The 10,722-nt window shown below is 41.8% G+C and overlaps 1 protein-coding gene across 1 annotated transcript; it reads left to right on the top strand.

The window, feature by feature from the left end:
• The first annotated feature begins 987 nt into the window (after positions 1–987).
• On the top strand, positions 988–9,722 carry LOC112903746. The gene is made up of 6 exons (XM_025972963.1): positions 988–1,197; positions 3,314–3,415; positions 3,500–3,622; positions 4,415–4,625; positions 4,767–9,604; positions 9,705–9,722. Exons 1-6 carry the CDS (start codon positions 988–990, stop codon positions 9,720–9,722), a joined length of 5,502 nt encoding a protein of 1,833 aa, XP_025828748.1.
• The last annotated feature ends 1,000 nt before the right edge of the window (positions 9,723–10,722 follow it).

Here is a 10,722-nt window from a genome sequence, read left to right as displayed (position 1 = left end):
TCTTAGTTACTGGATAAACTTTTCATGAAAAATATTATTTTAAAAAATATTACATATTTTTGTAAAATTTATTTAACTTTTTAGAAATTTATTTTAACTGGAAAGATGGTAGGAGTGGAAAATGTTGTTAGAGTAAGTGATGGCAGCGTGCTAGTAGTGTGCGTTAATTAGTGCCCAATGTATATTATCTCTTTCAAAAAACAGGTCTATTATCTATGGTTTTATATCTTTAGGTATGTGGTTTGTGGCACTACTTTTTTCGTTAGACAAAATATTTGTGGCTAAAATATAATTATGTTGCAATTATGCTTAATGATATAATATCTATGGTTAAATTTAATTGTACTGGTCTCAAATAAATAAAATAACCAAAGATATTGTGATGCGAAAGAAATTATATATTGTTGAACTATTAACATATGTTGAATTTGGAATCAAACCCGCACTCAAGGGTGCGTCTTCCTTTCAATCACTATGAAAAGTTTTGTGTGTACCTTTTTCAAACGAAATATGCGCGTGCACGATGAAGCTAGCACGGTACTAGCACATCTCTTGCGTGCAGAATTTTGGTGGCCGCGCGGGAGCATTATTTGAACATGGTAGCTGGGTGGTCAGTCTATTCCGATGTGCAAATTTTTGAAACTGCCACTCAGTGTGGAATCCGCACGCACGCCAGACGCTTCCATGACAGGTGGTCCCGCTCTCCGCCGCTGACAGGTGGTACCCCACCTTGCAGCGGCACGGGTGGCAAATTCGAAATAATATTGAGCAGCCGCGGCAGCCTCTTGGCCTTCCAAAGCCGCTCAATAACTGCTCGCCCACTTCCCTGCTTCGCCGCCTCCGCTTCCCAACCACGCACGCCGGCACGCGCGTTGCGGCTTCCTCTCCATCTGCCAGTTCGTCTTCCTCATCGGCTTCTTGGTCTGGCCAGTTCGATCGCCCCCCAGCAGCAGGCCTGATCGAGCGCGCGTTGCTCGTTCGGTGGCAATGTCGTCTTCGCCACCAGCTGCTGCTGCTGCGGCGGCGCCTCCGCCGCCGTTGTCGCCGAGGGAGCACGTGGAGAGGATCCGGCGCGAGCGCTACTTCATCGGTCGCGGCGAGCGGAACCCGCTGGCGGAGGACATGCACCAGGCGGTGAACTACCTGAGCCAGGAGCTCTACTCCAAGGACGTCCACTTCCTCATGGAGCTCATCCAGGTATGGACAGGTGCCATGCCTTGATCCACGCGCATTACAGTAGTGTTGGTTTGGTAGTTGGTACGGTTAGTTTGAATAGTTTTTGTCTCGTACCAAGACTTAATAAGTTTCTAATACTAATTTTAAAGAAGAAAAGACAGTCCGTTTCCTCTCGGATCTATCTAGTACCTGCTATTCAATTTTCAGGTTCATTTTGTTGGTTTCATCATCTGTTAACAGTTTGATATCAGTAAAAGCTAAAATGTCACGCTCTTGTTGCGGGCTGATTTAACTTTTACTGCCTGCACTTATCTTTAGATATATTTCTCTTAATATATAGGTTATTTGTTTCTGAAGTATAGATGGAAATGCGTGTTCCAATAGGATGATGTTTTTTCTTTGCGAAACAAACATCAATACAGTTTTACACAAGTCCTCACAGTCAGTTCAAAAACCGAAAAGGTGTTTGTACCATTGTTCTCACTCATTGTCATCTGATTGTGCGGCATAGTTTTAGAGGTGCAGTTATACTACCTCCAAAGGTGATATGATATATTATCGATGATACAATTCAGAGTACAAATGCAGTAGCTGTATAACTTTAATAGCTACAGTTTAGAGTGTACACATGACTTGCCAAGTTATAACGACCCTCCACATCTTATTAAGGGTTGGTCTTGGTCAGTGGTTTTGTAGCAAGTTGTTGGCATAGTGATGGTTTAAAATAACAGTAGTCAAATAATAGTTCAAAACCAAGCTTCTTGTAAATCATGATTCTCAAATCACAAAGGTTGCAACGTAAATATTTGAACACACATTTGCATGCTATGCTATAAACCAACTGCTGTGTATATATGTTGATTTGCTAAACTCGCTACAGCACCTGTATTGGTTCACTTAACCTGTCAGGGCCATGCTCCCTCTATGACCTGCTATGCTAATCTATAAAATTACAACACCTACACATATTTTAAATTATATAAATTTTCTATAAGTTTAGGCCATTAAACATTGGCTCTAGATGCGTTTGAGCAACTGATTGTCCATTCAATAGTTGGTTTCCTGTCTCTCTATCCTCTAAAGCCTTAACATGTCGATAGATGAAAATGACTCTTCCTGAACTAGAAAAAATTACTGATAGAAAAGGGAAGGGATAGAGATGGTTAGATTGTTAGAAATATGCCCTAGAGGTAATCATAGAGATGATCATATTTCGTTGTATCCATGATGTATTATGTGTTCATTGAATATCCATAAAAGGCAACTTGTATTGAACCGTAATTATGTGAATTGTTTTGTGAGACTCTTTACTTGTATGGTTATTTTAAAGTTGTTCCTAGTCGGAGTTCATGTATGGACACACATGAATATTAGACTAGCACATGTATTAGTTGATGACTCTGTTTCACAAGTCATAGACATGGAAATATCAAACTTATAATGTGGGCGCATATATGATATGAGGCTGGACCAACCCAACTCAAGAAATAGTGATTTCTCATTACACAATGTGTATGCTGTATCCTTAGACCTAAAATTGTCGCATGTACTCAAGATGTGAACCGACCAACCTAGGAGCCATCAAACGCTACTCCGTAACTGGGTAGTCATAAAGGTGGTTCTCGAGTTTATCAAGAACCATGCTGTGATACATGGTCAGTCAAGATGGGATTTGCCCTTCTCTACTTGAGAGAGATATCTCTGGGCCCCTCGAGTGATCGGATCAAGAAATGCATGGCCGTGCTAGGGTTAAGTGTTAACCAAGGATTCCGGATCACGGCATCGAGAAAGAGAGGTCAGCTTGAAGCTAGACCAAATATCGTGAGGCAAAGAGAATAGCATGTATACGAGATTGTGATGGCTCGTCTGATACGATCTTTGCGCGCGCATAGGTCACACACTTAAGGGGCCGCTATCAACTATTGGTCGAGTAGGAGTACTCGGGCCATGTCTGTTCGCACGTGAGCCCATAGGTCACACACTTAAGGGGCTAGAAGCCTAATGTGGATATGATCCAAATTAGACTGGGCTTAGGTGAACTAATGGGCCTCGGTTAGGAAGCCCATTAGTGGGCGCCTATAAAAGAAGGGGTGGGGGCTCATGGAGGGGCTAACCCTAATTCCACGCCTGTTGGCAGCCGCCTGTTCCCACGCCCGCGCCCATGGTTGCCCTCGCGGACCGACTGCACTACCTCGACGCGCTACAGAAGTTCCGCACCCGCGTGTCTAGTGGTAATTCCGTGATCGATAACAGAAGTTTTCCTGGTTATGCGGTGGAAAGTTTTGTTTATCGCTAGTGTAGCCCACCTCATATCCCTCTACAGATTCAGGTGGTGGGTCTTGACTTGCCTGAATCCCCGCACCCCCTCCCCCCCGGCTGGGAGGAGACCGTCTACAGGCTCCAAGGATTAGTGGTGACGGGCTGTCTTTGGGCTGGTGCAAAGAAGGCAAGCTACCACTTACGTTGCCCTCCTTGTAGAAGGAAGGATAGAGGATTCATCAATTTTTGCGGGCTAGAGGCATTTTTATCCTTGGTATTCAACAAACCCAAGGGCCCGCTAGAGGTTAATTTGACCACATCCTCTTATTCCACTCGCTAAGTCGTGAAAAGTGCTCTTTACCCCCTTTGTGTAGGAGCGAAGTAGTAAAAAGGAGACAATTATTTCCCTATTGCGGACTAGACTTCCTGTGATTTCTATGATAATTTAATTGGCTTCATTGTAGTGGCTAGCACGATGGAAGATCTATTTAACCAGATGGCTGATAAATGAACAGAGTTCACGTATACTTCCATAATGCTTAAGTCGTTTGCTGAATGGTTAGGACTCAGGAGTTGTTTACGTGAAGACAATGCTAGCCAAGAGAGGATGAAAAATTTCTTTTAATTTTATTTATTTTTGGTGATTGAACAAATGAATGTTAACTATCAACACTTAAGCAGAAAGTAAACTTAGTTGAGTTAAGCAACAAAATACTGCGAATTGGGGAAAAACAAAAAAGTAAGCACACCTTAGAGAGTCAATGAAACAAATCCACAAATGTTCATTCTTTTAATATTTCAACCACTCTGATGATTTATTGTGACCTTTCAGATCTTTTCATGAAAATAATTTAATTACTAGTGTCTTGAAGTATTAAAATTTTATAACACATTCAAAGACTGGTTGTTAGTCAATATTTTTGTTTGGCTTTGTAATTCATAGATCAATTGTATTTTAACAACTTTCCACATGGTGCAGAATGCTGAAGATAATGATTATCCTTCTGGAGCAACTCCAGCTTTGGAGTTTGTAATTACATCCAAAGACATCACCTGTAGTGGAGCTACTGCCACCCTCCTGGTGTTCAACAATGAGAATGGCTTTACTCCAGCAAACATTGAATCCATCTGCAGGATTGGGAAATCTACAAAAAGGGGTAACCGGAGCAGTGGTTATATTGGGGAGAAAGGTACATCCATATTATTTTTGGCAAAAACTTTTAAACTTGAACCTTTCAGTTTGTCGTTTTCTCAGTCGCTCATTGTTATTGTAGAAACGTAGAATCCCTACTTTGTTCGTTTTAAGAATGGTTCTCCAATTTGTGTTGCAGGTATTGGTTTCAAAAGTGTGTTTCTAGTATCCCGCAATCCTCATATATTTAGCAATGGGTATCAAATTAAATTCAGTGAAGATCTGTGCGCAGAATGTGGTATCGGGTATATTGTTCCCGAATGGGTTGAACAAAATCCAAGTAATTTGGACATTGCCAAGATATATGGCAGTTCGAAAAGTCTTCCAACCACAACTTTTATATTACCTCTGAAATGTGATAAAATAGATGTGGTGAAGAAGGAGCTATCAAACACACATCCTGAAGTACTATTGTTTCTTTCAAAGATTAGGCAAATTTCTGTCAGGGAGGTTAATGATGATCTGAATGCTACTAGTCTGAGTCAAATTTCTATATCAAGTGACGCTGATGCTTTGACGAGGAAGGATATTAGTGCAGAGTCATATACTCTTCACCTATCAGCTGATGAGGACAAGACAGATGAGAAACACTGTAGCTACTACATCTGGAAGCAACATTTCCCTGTGAAACCAGAATGCTATGTGCAGAAGAGAGAAAGGATAGATCAGTGGGTTATTATGCTAGCATTCCCCCATGGCCAGAGGTTGAGCAAGGGGGTGGGATCACCTGGTGTTTATGCATTCTTGCCAACTGAAATGGCAACAAACTTCCCTTTCATTATCCAGGCTGACTTTTTGCTATCATCATCCCGAGAGTCCATTCTGCTTGACAGCCAGTGGAACCGAGGAATACTAGAATGTGTACCTTCCGCTTTTGAAAATGCTTTCCTGGCACTAGTGAAATCAACAGAAAGTGCACCAGTATTTGCGCTTCCACCTGTTTTTAAGTTTTTGCCACTTAATCACTCTTCCTTAGAGATGATGGATTCTGTCAGACTGTCCATAAGAAAGAAGCTGATTGATGTGGATATAGTTCCAAGCGAAACATGTTCTTCAGTGAAATCATTCCATAAGCCTACAGAGGTTTACCGGCTAAACTCTGCATTCTGGAGCATCATAAGCAGAGCAGTGAAGTTAGGAGTTGATGTTCCAAACATTTCATCCCATGGCACTAATATTCTGAACTCCTACTTTGACAGTGAAGCATATGATGATGTGTTGGGATTTCTCAGAATTGGTTATGTTGATTCTGAATGGTATGGCAGGTGCATCCAAGGATCAGATCTTGTGGAACTGCTGCCAGAAGATGTTTATTTTGATCTTCTCAGTTTTGTTGCTCAGAACTGGAAGGCTATGTTTGCTGGCACAAACATGGTGCAAATACCACTTGTAAAGTGTGTTGGTAGGGGTGGTGTCATGACTTATAGGAGTGTGTATGAAGCCACAACATCAGATAAGAGGCTTTGCATGCTATCTGATGAGGAATGTGCACCATCGATAATTAACTGGAACAATGACTATTTCTCAACAGTCTCTGGAACACTGTTTATGCCTCTGTCTACTCAGAAAGCACTAGGTCTATTCAGTAAGAAAACAACTGTAATGGAATGGCTTGAGAAGTATGTAGCAGTGAAGACCCTGACCCTACATGAGTATGCCCTTATGGTTGTGAAAGCTTTGCCTGAGAAAAGCTTGGTTCTTGCTTTTACTCGATTCATTTATCACTTGCATTCGCAGAAGTTAATGCCGGAATGGAGTGTAAAACATATATGCAACATAATACCCCTAGTGGATAATTGTGGGCGTGTTGTTATCAGAAGAGGTATAGTTCTTGTTCCATCAAAAGGGAGTAAGTGGGCTGCATTATTGGGAGAAAATCCATGGAGACCACAAAACTATGTTGAACTTGGAGATGATTACCTCTGTTCTGGAAATTCTTCTGGGGAGCATATATGTGAAGATCAGTTTCTGTCGTTTATCAAGGTATATATACAAGCCACTGATATGCCTTTTCTGATTCCTCCGGATGCTAGTTTTCCTGCTGCATCCTCCTCCTTAACGGCACAGAATGCAGTTCTCCTTCTGGAATGGATTGAGAATTTAAGGTCAAGGGGTGTAGGGTTACCTGAAAAATTCATAAGTTGCATCATGCATGGGAATTGGCTCATGACATCTGCTGGTTACCGTTCACCAGCAGATTCATTCATGTCAAATGCAGAATGGGCTTGTCTGTTTCAGGCTAACCTTGCCTTTGTTGATGTGCCAATGATTGATCAAGAGTACTACAGGGGACAAATTGTTGATTTCAGGGAAGTACTGGGAACACTAGGTGTGAAGTTTGAATTTTCTCAAGCAATGTCATACATTGGCAAGCGTTTTATGTCAATTGTAACAAGCACTCCGACAGGTGACATGGTGCTCTCACTGCTCCGTTTCATCAGATTCCTTAGGAAGGAACACATGTCATCTGATCATCTCATTGAGACCATCAAAGGAGGAGATTGGCTCAAGACCTGCTCTGGTTATAGATCACCTGCCGGATCTGTTCTTTTCAGTTCAGAATGGATAATACCATCTGAAATCAGCTGTTTACCTTTTGTCGACATCGACTTCTATGGCCATGAAATCAGTGAATGCAAGTCAGAGCTGCAGCATCTAGGTGTTCATGTCACATTCAAACAGAATTACCAGACCATTGTTGACAACATCAACCTTCCAACAGGTCCAGTTACTGCTGGTGCTGCTATTCTATTATTGAAATGTATCAGACATGCTAATTCATGCAAGAACTTGGTGAAGCGCCTGAAGAAGCGCCAATGGTTGAAGACTAATGCTGGGTTTAGAGCTCCCCGGGAGACATTTCTGCTAGACCCAGAGTGGAAATGTCTTGTTAAATTTGCCGATGTTGTTCCACTGATCAATTTGACTTTCTATGGTAATGAAATCCTGACCTATCGGGACGAACTGATGAAGATCGGTGTCGTTGGTAGTCTGGAACAGGCAAGCAATTCCATAACTTATAATCTGAAACAACTCTTGTCAACATCTTCCCTTACAAAGGAAATCAGGGTTGCTCTACTCTCCTGCTACAAGGATCTGAGTGATGAGCACAAGACATTCCCAGCCAATATTCTCAAGTTTATGCGAACAGAGAAGTGGCTGCATACTACACAAGGTTTCAGGCCTCCAAACAAATGTGTGCTCTTTGATTCTTCGTGGGAACCAATAATGGCAGTTGCAAGCCTACCATTCATTGATGACAGTGACTCAAGCAGTGGAACAGGGAAGGAAATATATAGCTATAAGAAGGAGCTTAAGGCTTTGGGTGTTACTGTAGATTATGACCAGAGAGCAGACTTTGTCTTGTCATGCCTATCTACTGTGGAAGGACCTCAGATGCCTAATAACACCAATGTTGTTAGCCCTTATATTGGACTGCATATCATTAGTGACTCTGGGAACACTAGTGAGAGCACCGTTGAGAATGCAGTAGCTCTGAACGCTGCTGAAAGCCCACCTTTACTTGCGAGCACAACTCTTTTATCTCTATTAAAATTGATGCAAAGAAGTGCCAATCCGAAAAGTTTTGCGCCACAAATTAGAAAGATGCAGATGAAGTCATTTCTTGGATACAGGTATGCAGATCAATGTATCTTGTATGACTCGGCATGGTCTTCATACCTCCGCAGAGAAGATGGTCCTTTCATCGATGAAGCATTCTATGGCCCTGAGATATTATCATACAGGACAGAGTTCAGACTGATTGGAGTAGTTGTTGATGTTGGCTATGGATGCTCTCTGTTGGCGCAGGATTTGACACATTTCTCTAGAGTGGATACCATAACAAGGATATACAAATACTTGTCAGTTTTTAAATGGGAACCAAGAAATAAACGTGATAACTGGATATGGATACCCAACATAAGAAACAGGGGCCAATGGGTGCGCCCTGCAGATTGTACTCTTCATGACAGGAACGGGCTGTTTAGCACTCATTTCTCAGTCTTGGACAAGTACTATGAAAAGGATTTGCTTGGGTTCTTCTCCAATGTTCTTGGTGTCAGGCACTGCCCCAGAGTACTAGATCACTGCATTCTATGGCGCTCGTGGGAGTGCACATCTTTCGAGCTGACGCCTGCTAGCTGTTCATTTTTCTGGGAGTTCATTGGAAACCGTTGGAATGCGACTACAGCAAAGCTCCTTTCAGGGTCTGTCACAAGGGTTCCTGTTCTTTCTGGTGGCAAGATCATCCTGCGGGAGGTGGAAGATGTCTTTGTTCCAGATGATCTCCTCCTGAAACATTTATTTGACCAGTTCTGTTCAGATCCAATTTTTGTTTGGTATCCAACAGGGCTGTCATTCACCTCTCGAGCTCAGATGGACACTATCTACCAGAGACTTGGTGTTCGAGCAATCTCCAAGGCTGTCACAAAAGATGAAACTCATGTTTTGAACATGAATCAGTGCCAAGTAGTAGAGGCAAAAGATGCTATGGTAACACCAGGCTTGCTCAGAATAATCCTTGCTTTCCTTGCCAACCCTGCTCTCGAGATTGGCAGTGACAAGAGGCATCAAATGGCTTCTTACCTACTCAGTGTGACGGCTCTTGAGATGACTGAACCTATCAGTGTGAGCTACCAAATAAAGCTATCATTGGGAAGAACTGTGACAGTTAAAGGACCGAGGATGTTCATGTGGGAAAGAGAGAACCGCAAGCTGTACATGCAGAAGTCTGAGGGGCCTCATGGAAGGACGACTAGGATGGAATTCGCGACATGCTTTGGCGAGGAAATCTCTCAAGGATTGTTATATGAGAGAGTTGATCTGATTCCATCTCTCACCGAGCTGCTCAAGGTTGGACTCTTGGTTGGTTTTGAGGAGGATGAGGTTGAGTACCTACTCAAGACCAAGAATCTGCAGCTTTATTCTGAGGATGAAGATTTCCTCCTGGGTGCATTCCCTCCTGAGAACTACGAGGTTAGTCTGTGCTGATCATATTAAATCAGAACTATTTCTTTTGTCTGGATTGTCATTGTAAAATTGTTTCTTACCTGTGTGAACATTCTCTGATGCGTAGGATGATAACGATTTCTGAACTGAACTTTCTCTGTGGTGCTGACCTTCCTGGAAGTGGAAGCTTTAATTCTTGGTAAGATCCCTTTGGACTATAAACTGTGTACGGTATATTGGTCTTTTGTTATTGCTTTATCAGTGGTACTGTTAAATAAATAAGCCTTTATTTGATAAATAATATGGATTGAAGCTATATATGTAAGAAACTAGTTCCCACCAGAATTAGTATATGTATCCAATACATGAATCAACACATTCTTTTCTACAAAGTATTGGTTCACTTATCAAAAAAGAAAAAAAAAAGAGTATTGCTTGTTTTGAATATGTTCTGGCGAATTTCCATGCTATGGTGGTTGTATACAAGATCCTCAGTTCCTCACGTTACAATATTCATACATTCCACATGGGCTGATAGATTGCCATGCTTGAAGGATTCTAACTTTTACTTCTGGATATTCTGCCCCTTTTTGTAGGTAGGTTCCAGTTCCAGTCGTTTGCTTGTTGCAGCTTTAACAAACTCTACCAAATATCAGCAATGTTACGGTGTGACTCCTATATATTATCTCATTGGCTAGTTTGGTGGCTAATATTTTGTGGTGTGAGATAACTTGATAGCTGTTATTTTCCATGACCTCTTGTCAAGTATTTTGTCAGTATTATGTGTTCTGATTTGCCACTGTACACTTTTTTTTTTGTACTTGGTAAGTGAGGTTAAATTCTGGAAGTAGATAGCAGTTATTTTCCTTGATCTCTTCTGAATCTATTGTCTGAACTTACATGGCTTTACGTAGAGACACTGTGGTTCCAAAATCTGGTAGATGTTGGAAACAGAAAACCAAGAGAAGGTATTTTTGGTGCTGCGGGAGCTACAGCTTTTCTCATTATTTGGCAACTATATATAGCCTAAACACAAACTAGACTCCTGTAGGAGCAAGGCCTTGTTGGCCAGACTGAAACTCAACTAGGACTCTTATCTCTAGGAGAAACCGACTCAATTAAACTAGCTAACAGACCTGAACCGC

Source organism: Panicum hallii, chromosome 8 (genome assembly GCF_002211085.1).
Source record: "Panicum hallii strain FIL2 chromosome 8, PHallii_v3.1, whole genome shotgun sequence".
In the NCBI taxonomy this organism is placed as follows: domain Eukaryota; kingdom Viridiplantae; phylum Streptophyta; class Magnoliopsida; order Poales; family Poaceae; genus Panicum; species Panicum hallii.
Note: the sequence above shows the minus strand (reverse complement) of the source record. Positions and strands in the feature narration are given on the sequence as shown.